The sequence below is a fragment of the Trachypithecus francoisi genome, unplaced genomic scaffold (assembly GCF_009764315.1).
Source record: "Trachypithecus francoisi isolate TF-2019V2 unplaced genomic scaffold, Tfra_2.0 Lachesis_group11, whole genome shotgun sequence".
Lineage (NCBI taxonomy): Eukaryota > Metazoa > Chordata > Mammalia > Primates > Cercopithecidae > Trachypithecus > Trachypithecus francoisi.
In genome coordinates, this window is record NW_022681456.1 from 107,838,718 (window position 1) to 107,855,328 (window position 16,611).

At 36.2% G+C, this 16,611-nt stretch overlaps 1 protein-coding gene across 3 annotated transcripts in view; it reads left to right on the forward strand.

Annotated features, from left to right (window-relative positions):
- Positions 1-16,611, forward strand: part of SOX5 (SRY-box transcription factor 5) — a 1,052,575-nt gene that overhangs the window by 1,021,863 nt on the left and 14,101 nt on the right. For all 3 annotated transcript variants that reach the window (XM_033222675.1, XM_033222676.1, XM_033222677.1), the window contains one exon: positions 14,319-14,427. In XM_033222675.1, the coding sequence (XP_033078566.1) occupies positions 14,319-14,427 (109 nt within the window). The remainder of the gene's footprint in view (positions 1-14,318; positions 14,428-16,611) is intronic.

Genomic DNA, 16,611 nt, shown 5'->3' on the forward strand with positions numbered 1-16,611 from the left:
TGGTATGTACTGGAGGTATTGTATTAAACCAGAAAATATGAGTTCTGCCTTTATAGAGCTTACAGTTTGGATCAAATTATTATTTGACTGTTACTCATTACGTATTTATGTGTGTGAGCCCACCCATAGGAGTTGAATAAAGACCCCATATTGCTTACCGTATCAAATCAGTTATATACTTGAGTTGTTTTCTCTCATATTAACCATACATTTATGCATATTGTGTTATTTTTCTAACACTTATCATTTCATTAGACTTTTATAATCACTCAGTATTATCTATGGCCAATAAATATGTGGATTAGTAATTGGTTTGAAGTTTTGCCATAGAGTTTAGTGAAAGATGTAAAAAATATATGATAAATTCCTCTTACATTTTGTACTATCATATATCACTTGAATCCCAAAATAAGGGCATTTTTTTCTGTCTAAAGGAATACTGCTGGCCAGGCGCAGTGACTCACGCCTGTAATCCCAGCACTTTGGGTGGCCAAGGCGGGTGGATCATGAGGTCAGGAGCTCGAGACCAGCCTGGCCAATATGGTGAAACCCTATCTCTACTAAAGATACAAAAAAATTACCTGGGTGTGGTAATGCACGCCTGTAATCCCAGCTACTCAGGAGGCTGAGGCAGGAGAACTGCTTGAACCTGGGAGGCGGAGGTTGTGGTGAGCCAAGATCGCACCATTGCACTCCAACCTGGGCAACAGGGCGAGACTCCATCTCAAATAATGATAATAATAATAATAATACTCCTAACTCCCTAAACCCAGAAAATATGTGTAAGGTAAGGATTGAGAGAGACAAAGCAGAAAGAAAGAAGGAAAGGAACTGGGAGAAAGGAAAAAAAGAAAAGAAGTTCAGCCTGGTGCTTTACATCAACCTAAAAGATATGACCTGAGCTCCAAATGATTGAAATCTTGTGGTGGAGATCTGTTTTCTTGGGTACACAGCTTTATACACATTAACTTTTCTTCATATCTCAAATAGCCAGCCACGTGGTTATCCCAGCTAGAAGGTCTTACTTCTGAAAAGCTGTAATTGGACAGTGAAAACAATTAGAGGTGTGAAGATAGGGACCGATGATTTCTCAGTGATACGTACCAAAACACATCATGAAAGTCATTTTTACTGAAACGCATTTTAATGGAAGACTTCTAAGAGATTTTTTTAAATTTCTTTACGTTTCTTGGAAGTGTTTCAGCATACCCAAGAACTGCGTGTGTCAGGTTTCTTGGAAACTCTGGGACACAATATTATTTATAATTGTCATCTCTGGTTAATTGTAGACTGATTGTATATTCAAATAATGTTATCTTTTGCCACATGGCTTTGTTACAGATTAGTGTTGTGGATGAAAAGGTGAGCTTCTCAGGTATGAAGGAACAGAAAGAAGCCTCTCATATTTTGTTTTGTAAAAAACACACTTTGCTTCATTACCACCTAGTTGGCACAATTTTGTTCACAGAGTCAAGTACAGGTTATTGAGCTTGTGTTTGAAAGTATCCATATTAATAAGAGATTATAAAAAGCTCAGTTTTTGTTGTCCTGATCCCACCAGACAGTGTTAATACAATGGAGAACCAGTGCACTCAGCTGAAATAAGAAATAGACCAGAAGCTTTTCCGTTTGTGTCACTCACTCCAAATATAGTTATCCTGGGAAGACTGTACCTATACTGTCATAGCTATTAGGAATGAGTTTCACTACATGTATCAGGAAACCTGAATATGGTAGCTTAAACAGTGATTCATGGCCAGGCATGGTGGCTCACGCCTGTCATCCCAGCACTTTGGGAGGCCAAGACAGGCGGATCACCTGAGGTTGGGAGTTAGAGACCAGCCTGGCCAACATGGTGAAACCCCGTCTCTACTAAAAAATACAGAATTAACCAGGCATAGTAGCGCTTGCCTGTAATCCCAGCTACTCAAGAGGCTGAGGCAGGAGAATCACTTGAACCTGGGAGGCGGAGGTTGTGGTGAGCCAAGATCACACCACTGCACTCCAGCCCGGGCAACAAGAGTGAAACTCCGTTCCAAAAAAATTAAAAAAAAAAAAAAAATAGTGGTTCATTTTTATCACATAATGAAGTTCAGGAGTAGGAGTTTGGTGGCATTAGTTCATCAACTTGATATCAGAGTTGAAATCTGTGATTCTCTTGTCTTTTCCCTTTGGGTCACAAAATGGTTGCTGCACCTGCAGCTATCCCATCCGCATGAAGGCAGGCAGATTCAGGAAGGAGAAGTCATTTTCTCTTTGCTTACTTCAGTCTTCATTCATATGGGGGTATTTCATTCCTCTTCTCAAGCTGACTTCCACACACATCTCATTGGCTAGAACTGGGTCATGTGAACATCTTTAAGACCATTACTGACCAAAGGAAAAGAGACTGCTTTAAATTGATCATGAATTATTTTTTACCACTAAAGTAGAGAGCTAATCCTATCTTCTCTGAGATCAAGGGATTATCTTCTGATCGAAGGTAATGTTAGCTGGGAAGAAAAGAAGGACCAATGGCTGTTGCGTACGAAAAGGCGATTGTCAGCCATAGGCATATAAAAAAATGATATCAAAGCTCTCAAATATTTCCTTCATGAAACTGGTTGGTTATGTTTGTTTTATAATTGTTGCCATCTATCTGTCTTTTGCTCTTCCACTATTACATGTCCAGGGTCTTTTTCTTTTTTTTTTTTTTTCTCCGAGGCGAAGTCTCGCTCTGTCACCCAGGCTGGAGTGCAATGGCACGATCCTGGCTCACTGCACGCTCTGCCTCCAGGGTTCAAGTGATTCTTCTGCCTCAGCCTCCCGAGTAGCTGGGACTACAGGTGTGTGCCACCACGCCTGGCTAATTTTTTGTATTATTAGTAGAGGCAGGGTTTCACCATGGTAGCCAGGATGCTGTCAATCTCCTGACCTCATGATCCGCCCACCTTGACCTCCCAAAGCACTGGGATGACAGGCGTGAGCCAATGTGCCTGGACCATGTCCAGGGTTCTTATACCTTGTCTGGGGTTCACGAAGAATTAAATGACACACGAGCATGTGCACAAGAAGACTTTGCTTGATGACAGGTTAAATCTATAAAAGTATATTCACATACACGCCTTATACATGTTAAAACCAACTTCTGTATTGCTTTTCTTATGTAAAACAGATGTCACTCACAAAAATAAGCATGCATATGTGTGCATATATTTCTTAAGGAAGAGAATTTATTCACTGAACATTAATTGCCTACAGTGTACCTGGAATATAAACATATAATGCGTGCTATGAATTCATCTATCATTGTAAATCATAGCTGGAAAAATGTCTTACTTTTTCTGCTGAGCTTTAGTGAAAATTCTTCGTAATTTTTTGTCAAATAAGATGGAAATTTGGTAAATAACATGTATATTTTAATTAAGAATTGACTCAATAATGACAATAGTTTCATTTTTGACCCTTTCTGAGTCATATTCATAAGAAGCCTTACCACAGACTATATAGGCTGATTGTAAACAAAGGTTAATTTTATCTGTCTGGCACTCGGAAACTCGTCCATTACACCCACCTCTTTCCTACCATTGTCAACCCTCTTCTTTCCCTTTAACAGAGTGCCAAACATGAAATGACAGTGACCAATGTTGACTTAATGTGGATGTTTAATAATGAAAAAAAGTGTGTCATTCCCAGCATTAGTTACAAATGGCAGTAAGTGTATCAGATGGCAGCCCTGTAATAATTTTACATCCATCATTCTTTCCTGATGCTTCGCTGGCCATCTGATGGATGGGGCCAGCAGTGTTAACTCTTCGGAAACTGACACAATGTATGTAGTTCAGCATTATCTAACACATGTTCCTTCCCTTAGATAAGAAGAAGCCCTGTGAGGAATTGTGCATTACAGGTTTTTGCTTTAAAAAAGTGAATATGAAGGAACCCATGCCTCTCCAGTCAGTGGAAGATGCTTCAATGAATGATTTACGGATGGGTTTTATAAATGTTGCCTTTAGCTAAAATGAATTATAAAAGTCAAATTAGAAATAGATATTTCAATAGCTAGAGAAAAATTGTATAAAGGAAGTAGGCATGTTAGGTAAATCCTTCTGGAGGAAAGTAAGACAGACTTTTGCAACAGTGTGTGGTAAAGCAGATTTTACCAGGGGTGTGTGTGTTTCTAAAAAACGTTCCCAATGTTTTAAATCCTCTGGTTAGAATTTGCCTAAGAACAAATTAAAATAACATAAGTGATTAGTATTTTCTCTTTTTAAAGTGAGCATATATTATTTTTTAATCTCTACATTTACATGTAATTATTTATTTGGTGACTTTAATTAAAAGTTACACAAAACCCGAAGTTGAATATTTGCCTTCTTATTATTGGAGTCTCTCTACTCTGAAAATGTATATAAAATGAAAGGGAAACGGCTTTCTAGGCAACTGATTATTAGAACATCTAGACCAGCTTTTTATGTGCAAGTTGGCATTTGATCCTTAGGTTTTCTTTCCTTTTGTTTTTCATTCATAAAACCTTCATAATTCTGAGTGTCTTAGCTAGGGAACACTTCTTATGGGACAGGAGGGGAGAGGAAAACCCCTTAGTGAATATTATCAGCACAGAGCAGCCAGTTTTGAAAGACCATGACAAAAAGGCAAATAAGTATTATGTCATCACCATCCATCACTCTATATGTCATCCTTTCAATAATTCCAATCGACATTCTCGACAGGCTGATGCAAGCTAAAGGGGCTGTTTGTTTTTAGAAATTGAGTATAGGCTGTCTGTAGCCTTTTGTTCTAGACGGTTTTCTTCTGTGTCTTTTCATTTCTTTCTCTCTATTTCTTTTCTTTTTGGGGGTATTTAATTGAAATACATGCCGAGTTTGCAGACTGCAAAGATCAGAGCTGTTTTCGTCCAGCAGTGGTAACTATGCATTAAACATTTTGATTTGTTTGAGCTTGAAGTTTAGTCCTTTTTTGCCATTTGCTTCATGGAGTTTGTGTATATTTACAGCCTCTGCATTTAATGGCCACATGCCTTATTTTCACAGATGGCCAGTGGAAGACTTTTTCTTTCTCTTAGTATAGCCTGCTTTCAGTTTCGCTACATTTGTCACAGTGCCACTACTTGCAGCTAGCAAGTGCCCACGCTTGGTGGGGAGCAATTATGGTGTGAGTTTTTAAGGAGCTTTTTAAAGGTTTTTTTTTTTTCCAGTAAACTTTTTATGGTTTAATTTTCTAGCCTAGAAAAGCTGTGCATGTTTTCAAACAGAGAGTCTTGTGTTCTTTACATCATTCTGGTAGAGGGGTTAGTGTAGGATGGTCCAATAAAATGAGACTCATAGGGCATGCCAAATTGGGCTTTCAGAGAGACACCCACAGGCCTCTCTGATGATTGAAATTGTCTGTTTGTTTAGGGATTCGAGGATATGCTCACAATAGTATTCCTGAAAAAATAAGTTTGAAAACACCATGTATAGAATGATGTCGATATTTTTTAAAGTCTATTTCCATAATGCATAGATAAATGACTAAAAGAATATACAACAAAATGTCTGCAGTAGTTATGCCAAGGTTATGGGGTTGTGCGTTTTCATATGTATTTCCACATTTCTGAATTTTCTAATTTTCAGTAAGTAAAGTAAGACTCACTTTTGTTGTTGGGCCAGAATTGCTCTTTATAAAAGCCTGGCCTATCAAAGAAAGGTCTTCCTTTTCCCCCCTTGATTCCTTCCTTCTCCTCAAGATCAAACAGCTGCCCTCAAGACACTTACACATTAAGACACTGAAATAATTAAGGAGAAGTTTGTTTTGCAGTTATCCTATATATTTACTAGATAGATTCTTTATTATATTTATTGCAAGCTATTTTACCAGTATGGATTTAAAGCTATTAGGAAAATATGAGGAATGTAGCATTTATTTAAAGGGTCTCATTGAATCTTTCCAATCACATCTCTTCTCTTTTACAAATAAAAAAGATTTGCTCATGCCTATGTCATAGGAGTATAACAGCTATTGATATTGATTTTGTACCTTAACATTTTCTCAGGGCTTTCCCATCATATTTTGGTCTCACTCTGTAGTGTGAGTAGAACAGTATTCTTTGTTTAAAACATCTTTTTAAACTTGAGATTTGAGAAGACTAGAGGAATTCAAGTGGTAGACCAGTCTTTCAATTGAACTCTTACAGCTCAAAGCCCAGTCTCTTTTCTAATGGAATATGGAGAGGGAATTCCAGAAAGTAACCCAGTTCCTGTTCAATTCGCTTGTGCCCCAGCGTTGGTCATGTGTAGTCCTCAGCACATTTTTGAGACTTGATCAAAAATATTTCATTTAAGCAATCACCATCTCCACAATCTGTACATCTGGTTTCCAAATCTTCATTTTTCCTGTTTTTACTCCTTCCTTCCTTCTTCCTGTCTTCACTGTGCACCAAACCCCATCACTGGCGAATAAGCCAAGAAAGCAAAAACAATATACTCAATCCTAGTTACTTTGTTTCTCCTAGCAGCTCTGATAAAACAAGTGATGAAGTTTCAGCTGTTCATTAAAAAGAGATTTAAAATATCTATTCTAATATATATTTTTCTCTCTCTGTATTTAAAACTACCATGGATAGTTGAAAAGAGAACTATAACCCTGATGTGCCTGTTTCTATTGTCAGACCCAGCATTTCTGCACCAAGCCATGACTCTTTAAAATGGTCTGATTATATTTATTTAACTGAAGTAACTACTGGCTACTGAGGCTACATTTGTAAGAATGCTGACAGTTTTATAGCTTTTATTCCATGAAAAGGAAAATTTGAAGAAAGTAATCCTATATGTTTCTGTAGCTCAGTAACTGAGTTACCCATTGTTTATAGAATAATTATCATCAGACAATATTCCACTTTTGTGTTTACATTTGTGTAGCCCTCCCACCAACTGGACATCCTGTGTAGGTTGCAAATTCTATTATTTTTCTTAGTCGGCCTCCTGATTTTCTCACATTAACCCTTCTGATTTGACTCAGTATTTATAATATGTCTGTCTGCCATGGTTTGGAAGAACAACACAACCTTTTCTTTAGATGTTGGCTGTAGCCTGACCATATATAAAGACATTTAAAATCCCAGGTTTTGTTTTTTCCCCTCCTGCCTCCCTTTTTCCACATATACACACCATAAGCACCATCATGACAAAGAAGCAAGGGCCCGTATTTTACTGTGATAGTATTCTTGTGTAAAGTTCTTAGTGAATTCTTTGTTTCCTATACATTCTTTTGAGTAGCTTTTCTGTACATTACACATCCTGGCCATAGGGATTTTTTCCTCCCTGTGACAGTGGTTTTCTGTCTTAACGACTAAATTTGTAATGTTAACTGGGGATGTTTAAGTGTGTCTTTAACAAGGTACCTGAATTTGTAAGTCTAATTACTGTTGGATAGTCTCTTCACAAAATATGTCCGAAAAGCAATCAGATTTTTGTTTTTTTCATAATTTGAAATGTCTTCCTTGAATTTAAGACAAGAATTATGGAATTATTGATTACAAAACCATAGCTTTAAGTGTTGAAACTTGTTAATGACTTTTGAGAAAATTTATCTTTTATGAATAGAGAACGTATAAAAATATGACAAATTACACAAGAACCTGAAAAAGAGACTTCAGTGGAGTGTAAAGAAAATATCAGCAATAGTTGTCTTTAAATACCTTGCACATCTCCATGTTTAAAAAGAATCAAAGCCTGTTTTCTATGAGATATATGTCAAAACAGTTTTGTTATATTGAGTTCAGTCAAGTAGGACATAAAATCATAGAATTGAAGGTTTGAAAGAAAATGAAAAGGGCCTATCATTCAACCTTGAATTGCCTCTTCAGCATCTGTAATATGCTAGGCAGGTAGTCATATGTCCACCACTTGAAAATCTCTAGGAAGGTGGAAATTTCTTCCATCCTGAGACAGCCCGTTCAATGGATAGGCAGCTCTGACTATTAGATCTCTCTTCCTTCAGTAGTTCATTATCTTTCACCTGATAACTTACAGTCTTTGATCAGTGTTCTATCTCCTAACTACATATGGACAAACTCTATCTCTATTTCACAAACAATAGCTGTTTATTCTTTTTAAACGTGGAGGTTCTTAAGATATTTAAAGACAATGATTGTTGATTTTTTCTTCCTACTCTATTCAAACCCTTTTTTTCAGTATCCTGTGTAATTTCTTCATTATGACAACAAGGTTTAAGAGATAGGAGGATGCTCAAAAACTGAGTTAAACTGAGTTAAGTCCAAACAATTATTGTCATTGAGTTTCCCTGGTCTGCATTCCAACACCTATTTAAAAAGAAAATGAGGCCATTATAACATTATTTTAGTGAATCCATACCAACTTCCTGTCATTACCACAGCCTCTACCAAGTGCTCTGAACTAATCTTTATAGGTAACCCCATCTTTTCTGGAGTATACATTAGGTGCTAAAGTCATATTTCCTCAGATTTCTTTCTTCATAAAAATCAAAATTAGATATTTGTCATCAGTTTTGAAATATTGCTCCCATTTTAAAATCACTTCTTTGAAAATCATTAATAAGGATTCATCATTATTATCAAGTCATTTTAAGATTTTGAAAAGTTATTCACCAAGATCAAAACTCTTAAGTTTCCACACTGTGTGTTTCTGAACCATCTTTGACTTTGTAGTACTGCTTAAGAAAACTTGATCTGCCGATACATTTCACATGATCAGATTGCCTGATGAAATTAACCTGCTGAGAAGTTGAGTCAGAATTATACAAGCAACTTTTCATGAAGCTAGCTACCAAATTTTACAAAAGGAAATTAGATTGTGGAACAAAATTATGGGTTTTAATTCATGAGGGAATTCAGAAAGGGAAAAAAGTCAGAATTAAATCAGGTGGTTTTTGTGGATGACTAGACCAGAGGAGGTATATGGACCTTTCCATCCCCTTAGTTCATATCTCGCTATAATTCTCGATGGAGAAAATGAATAGAAAAATTCTCTTTTTTTCAAGGATTATTAAATTCCAGAATACCAAAGGGTCTATGGATATTCTAATGGATAAATTCACACTCAATAGAGGTAAAATTAGTGACAGATCTCTTCAACATGTACTTTTGTTAGAGTTAGAGGAAAATGTGTATTTATGTGAGTGTGTATTTGTGTGCACACATACATAGTTTATATGTCATTTATACATAACTTACAAGAAAGCCTTTTCTCCCGTTTTCGGTGTTATATTATGTGGGTAGATGATATTTTCTAAAAAATTGAGATATTAATAAGCAAGAGTGAAACCAGGAGGTTAAAGAGTAGTCATGTGAATTATTTCTTTATACTTAAGCTGATGAAAAGAATCTCCAACTGATAAATTGTTATGACATTATAAATAATCTTTCATCTTCTTTGGTGGTCTGTGAGGTTCACATAATTAGAGGGTTAAAAACCTTTTTTTGTTTCTTCTTTCTTCCCATGTCATTAATATAGTAGGAGACCATAAAGAAGTGCAGCCAGAAGGGGTTTAACTGTTACTGAGTCAACATTTGACAGTCACACTCTATTCTGTCATTTCATGCATGTGCTTTTTATGAGTTTTATAGCTTTGTGAGCTTTATTTCAGGGATGTCCATTATGATAGCTGATCCACAGCCCATCTCTTTGTGTATGTTTGTCTGGTAGAGAGCAAAGCTCATCACTTAGCTGAATCCCAGTTTCAGGGAGTAATAGAAGACTTATCTACTCATGCACTGTTTAATTTAGGATTAGGTAACTAAGGAAATATCTACCTCTAAAGTATAGTTTGTGTGTTCCTTTGTTTTGACTGCTCTGTGAAATACCAACATAGGATGCCTATTAGAAACTTTTCAAAAATAGTGAACTATCAGTTGTTTTTGATGTTTTTTAAGTTGAAATAATGGAGTAGGGAAATTTTTTCAGTTAAACTATGTACTAGATTTACAGTCTGGAACTGTTAACTCATCATGCCTGAGTATGAAATTGAAATAATAAACAATGATCAAATATATTGTGGTAAATGGTAGGAAAAAGAGGGAAAACTTTTGACAATATTTAGAGTTGTGACTAAAATTCCCTTTTATAATGCATATTTGGTCATACAGAATAGAGTTTATCATCATAACAGGCTACTTAATACTCAAATTTAACTATTTCTATAATTATTACATGTTAGATTCCCTTTCTTTTCAATTTTCCCCATTGACATTTTAAAAATAATATTAAAAGTATATCTATCTTAAACTTTTCAAAGTAATGAGAATCTAACACATGTTTATCATTTTACAAACTAGGATTCTGGAACTCAAGGAGGATAACTAATTTGTCTAAAGCAATATGGCTAATATATATGGCCGAGAGTTTGGTTAAAATGTGATATTCCTGATGCCAAAACTCATTATTTTCCAACCTCAAAAATGTCCTCTTCCCATGAATCCCTGTGGCCTTTCGTCATTCAGAATGGTTTTTGGCTTAGAAGTATGAATTGATACTGACTACTTCCAATCAACAAAGTGTCCATATCTCTTTAGCTATTTCTTGGCTCTCCTTTTTTATTCCCACCATAGCCTGGGATTATGTGCAAACAGTACACATGCTGTTTTCCATTATGCAAGTCTGTGGATAAGTCACAGAGCACAAGACCAGCTACCAAGTCCCCCAAGTGAATATTAATACATTAATAATAGCTTTCTGTATGTCAGATTTTGGAGTTATTCATTTGCACCCAGGAAACCATGCGGTCTACAACTTTCTTCTGTCGATGAGATACAATTCACTTGGATCTTTTTTCAAGTCAACATAAAATCAGAAGATTTTTTCAAGTCTGTTTTTAAACAGACTTAACCTAATGTTTCTCCTTGATCTCAGCAAACCTGCAGAGTTGTAAAGACGTGATTAGGCAGATAAGACTCATCTTTCCAAAGGAATCTAGTTGTTATCCCATTGCTAGTTTTTATTCAAGAGAGAAAGCATGCAGGTCATCTTATTTGGCCCATACCCCGGGACTTTAACATGTTGACTACTTTGTTGTAATTAATCTATTTTTGCCCTCTATTCTGACATCATTCAGTGCATTTAGAATTTTGGAGAGTATTCCTTTAAATGTGTTTACTTTTCTTCTTTTTTTGCTTTCTCTCTAAAAAAAAGAAGGTAAAGGAGAAAAGACCAATGAATCTTGTCATTTTCATATCAACATTTCTAAGTGCTGGGCTAGATTTGTGTTCCAGAATACTGATCTTTAAATCAGGGAAGGGGATGCTATTTTTCTGCACAAACTCTTGACTAACATGATTTTAATCAGAGTCATGATTTTTATCAGATTATAAGATTGATATCACTAACATGATTTTTATCAGATTATAAGATTGGTAAAAAATGGTCACTTGTGCCCATCAACATATATTTGTTTTCCCAAAAGCAGTTTCTTGGGTGTTTCCCATTTTCAACATCTTCCCTCTTAACCCTCTGCTTACCTGAAATCTACTGTCCTTGTTTTGTTCCAGCTGCCTCTATTTAGAAAAGATTATTTTGTTTATAAGAACTTTGAGAATCAAAATATCACCTTTTCCAGTAGTATTTACTCTTATGAACAGACACTTTTAGAAAAGGAAATATTTAACCCACAGAACAGAATCTCAAATGGTTGAGCTTTATACATGATAGTGCATAGGTGAACCCTTCAGAGAGGGGATGGCCAGAGACAGGTGGGATTAAAAGGATAGAGTAGGAGAGATTTTTCTAGTGTGTCAGCACTTCTGCTTTATAGCATTTGGCTGATTCTTTCCCCTCCTATATGCCATTCAGTTGCATTTAAACTTTTGAGAACTATTCTTAAATCCAATTCATTCTTTTGGTGGTTCAATATATTACCTAGACACCTAACCACATATAAATTTATGTCTACTTTTATACATAAGTACTATGTATCAACTTTATAGGATCAGTTTTCATATGGAATTATAGGATAATTATTTTTTACTTAAGTTGTTATTATCTCCTCCTCACATCAGTTTCTTTGTCTTCTGAATGTATTGTCCATACTTTTTTTAAAAATGTGGCAATGTTATCATTTTGATTTACATGTTGTTGTAATCTGCTTTAATTAAAGGCATACCTCATGTTCTCCAATTCCTGCAATCACCTTTCCTTTTGCCTGTTCACATGTCTGTTAGCTTAAATTACTATACCAAAAACTTAAATTTATACAAATAGTATAAATTACTATACTATTAGGAGAAAGTACAGCTTGCTGTGTTGACTTCCACTATGTGCCACTGACATCCTCTTGAGAAGCATAGTAAGTTTTACTTTTGGGTAGGTCATCATTTTATTAATATTAGGCACATTAGTGGTGGCTAGTTATAGGTTACTTATTGTGAAAACTGAGTGTGACTTTCCTGCTCATGTTTGTTAATTTTAGTCTCTTGGTAAGACAGCACGGCATCTGTATGGCTGAACTCAGAACCTTGGAAGTCGCTTAACGTGTCATTCTTTTTCTACTTTGATTGAGTTCATTTTGCTTTTTCTTCTTGAAAGACTTTTCTTCAGAATGGAAAACTCTCTAGAAAATGTGTAGTATTATTGCCCTATACTGTTAAATCAAAAGCTAAGAGGTGATCCAAGCCCAGTACATTCCTCAAAGAGAGTACAGTAAAGTCTTCATTGACCCGAGGACTATCAGATCATGTTGATGGAATGTGTGTGTGTGTGTGTGTGTGTGTGTGTGTGTGTGTTTTCAAATGTAACTGTCTTTTGTTTTAACAGCTACATTTACTGTAAAGAAAGTCTGTTAAGCTGGTGTCCTTGATGCTCCTGAGCTCAGCTGAATATATACAGCCGACTCTCTCAGCAAAAGACATCCAAAACATATAAAGCAGCTGAAAACAACAACTTCACACACAAAACAAATCGAGTCAGATTCTACAGTGTTAAATGCGTAACTTATTTCAACTTTAATACTATTTAATTCTATACAACTAAAGTTAATATAAACTATTTTGTCCCAGTTTCTCTACTGTATTTTATACTGATTGACAATTTAAAAATAGTTTTCTATTAAATAATGTACATACTTTGATGAATAGAGTACAGGAGTTCCAAGGCCACTGGCTTAAGAGACTTTTTAATCTACTATGCACAATTGTCACATTGTCAGAGACTTCATTGAGATAAAGCGTGTACTGTGTGAAGAATTTCAATATCTTATTAGTTCTTGGTGGGAACATTAGTTGGGCCCTTTACCTGTAATACAATTATCTTAAATCATTGATTACTTTCTGTGAACATTTTATTGTATCAATAGCAGTTCTGCAGTGTATGTTGTTCACTAGTATGATTCATGGCTATGTTCCTCAGAAAATGAGGTGAATAATTATAAAGAAACTTGAGACAATGTGATGAGATCCAATGGATGCTTTTCTTGAAACTGCTTTGCTACTACATCATCCTGAGAGCAATGCTGGAGAGTTCAAGAGAAAGTTATCAGCCTTTCATTATATGCTTTTTCTGTTCCTAAAGTCGCCCAGTTTCTTAATTTGACAGTAGTTTAATGTCTCATATGGTTTAGATTAAGCATTATATTTTTCTTGAAAATAATTTATTTTGTAATGCCATGTTCTCCATGAATGTGAATCGTGCACTGCATGCTTAAACAACTTGATGTCTCTGTAGATCTAATTTTGGTATATTTGTATCTCAAATAATTCGCCAACTCAATATTTTGGCTTAGCAATCCAAATCAAATTGTGGTCCAAGTAGCAGGCACTCACATTGGATGTACAGAGACTTGACAAGCAATTAGCAATGAATATTTAAACGTCTTCATTACCCTTGCATGAGGAATACAGATGGCATTTGGGAAGATGGCAACCAGAGGGCACTACTGTGAATTATGTTTCTATTATTTGGTCACCTGACTATTGGAAGACTTTCTCTGGGCTTCATGCCACTCCTATACTTCTACTGTCTGGCCAAAAATAAAGCAGACATTCCAAATGTAAAACAGGTTGCTTCCATGAAATTTCTATGCACATTTTGTAATTTGGGACGGTTGTCTCCAAGGATCCCGGCATATATCCTTTAGGCATACCAAACCCAAATGCCAAGACTTTATAGGGGTCTATGAGAATCAGAGCTCCTTCAAAGATCCTGCTGATCATTCTCTTAATGACTTCAGGTTAATGTGCTGAACGTAAAAAGGTGAACAAATCAACACTGCATCCTTTCCAGGAGCTAATGTATTATATATGGCCCAAGAAAAAGAAAGTCTTCAAATAATTATAATTCCTAGACTGATCTCTCATTGTAATTTTTTTAAAGGAAAAAACAACACTGGAGAGTCTGACTCAGCAACTGGCAGTTAAACAGAATGAAGAAGGAAAATTTAGCCATGCAATGATGGATTTCAATCTGAGTGGAGATTCTGATGGTTTGTGAAAATTGTTCATATATATTCTAATAATGTGAGAAAGTGTCTATTTAGTGCCAATTAAAACTGCTAAAAAATAGACTAGACAGCCACCTCATACCTGATCATTACCTTAAGAGGTCACATACACTGAGCAGTTCCCATGTGCCAAGCACTCTGCTGAGTGTTTTGCATAAATCATCTCATTTAATCCCTAGTCAGGCCCATTGCAGAGAAAGAGTCTGAGCCTCAGGAGTTTTGAAGCATTTTCCCCACGTCATAGGGCTCTAAGTGCCAGAGGCAGGAATTTAAATCGAGATGGCAGGATTCTAAAGCAAATGCTCTTGATCATCATCTTCCCCATTCCTCTCCTCGCTTCCCTATTTGTTTCCTTCTTTGTCTTTTTTGTTTGTTTGTTTTGTTTTGTTTTTTTGACAGAGTCCTGCTCTGTAGTCCATGCTGGAGTGTAGTGGTGCAGTCCCAGCTCACTGCAGCCTTAGCTTCCCAGGCTCAAGTGATCCTCCCACCTTAGCCTCCCAAGTAGCTGGGACTATAGGTGCATGCCAACATGCCCAGCCATTTTTTTTTTTTTTTTGAGAGACAAGGACTCACTATGTTCTCCAGGCTGGTCTCAAACTCCTGGGCTTGAGTGATCCTCCCGCCTCAGCCTCCAAAAGTGCTAGTATTATAGGCGTGAGCTACTGCATGTGGCCTCACTTCCCTATTGCTTGTACCCAAAATGTACTTTTTCAGAAATTTGTTTCTATTGGCTCATTTTTAAGTTTCCATTTGTCAAGCCCTCCCCAGAATACATGGCTCAGAGGACATTTCCAGGATAGTTTCTTCCATTTTGGAACCCTTCTCTCCAGTGCTGTATACTGCATAGTCAAGTGTCCTGCCCACTCTCTGTAACCTAGCTAGAATTCAGCTGCACAACTTTATGCTCCCCTCTCCTAGGCCTCCAGACCTCTGTTTTCTGTATCATCTCTGAATATTCTAAACATCTGACAGTGACAACAAATTAAATTGATACTCTGATTTTTAAGAGCATAGCAAAGAGGGAAAAAGAAGAAGTGCTGTTCTTCTTATACAATATCCTGGCTGGGAGCATCTCTCTACTGTCAGGTGGCATCCATGCATGTTAGGCACTCCTTTGGTGGTACCGACCTCAACTTTGGTACTACTACAGGGAATTTCCCTGCATATAGAGAAGAGTGCACAGGGGCAAATCAGTGAGATGCAGATTTTGAGAGGGGGCCCCCTTGAATCCTCCAGTATACACAGCTGTCTACTCTGTGCCTTGAGCCAATTCTACTTTTAAAACCAGGTCTATACTAGTCGAGGGACTAAAGAAACCTGAACGTTGAAACACATAATTCTATCAAAACTGATTTTTATTCAATTGGATTCAATTTGCATTTTCCTGGGTCTAATGTTGCAAATATTTTCTTCTATTTTCTGCTTCACTTAGCTGAGATAAACTGAGTCTATGTACATTTAAAGAGCTTGTTTAGATTTGATGAAGACACATAATGTTCATTTTATTGCTTATGTTGCTGTAAGGTGTAAGAACAAGAAAAGGCAGATGTGCAAATGATCATTTGCTAGTTACAAACCCATTTTAGGAAGATGTTGCCATATATTTGCACTTATTTTGTCAATAAAAGACAATTACTGGTAATAACACATTTCATAAATTTTAAGTTGTATTAGCATGATAAAATATACCCACAGTAATCAGCATTAAAACGTCAAAGTTTTTGTTGCTGTCACTAGCTAAATTCAGTCATGCTGGTTTGTGAAATATTTTCCACTTTTCATTAAACCAAAGAGCATGTTATTAATGAGAACTGTTGAGAAACTTCACCAACAGGTATGCTATGTTTTCAATGTGCTGCTATAGAGGTCTTCAAGTTTGGCAATTTTGTTTGATTCTTGTGTCCTCAGATTTAAAAAAAAAAGAAAAGATGAGGAATGACTACAAAGCAAGAAAAGAAAAGCAGTGCTTTTGTTGAGAATACAGTCTCTACAAGTCTCCAAAGTATTTTTAAATTTTTAGATACTATCAAAATACATCTACTTATTTTGTGATAATAAGCAGTGAAAACCTACTGTCAGAGTTCTACTGGTTCTCCTTATTTTCTCTTTGCCTGAACTCAAGTATCTTGGAAGCTATTTAATCTGCTGAAGCCATTCTAAGGAGCC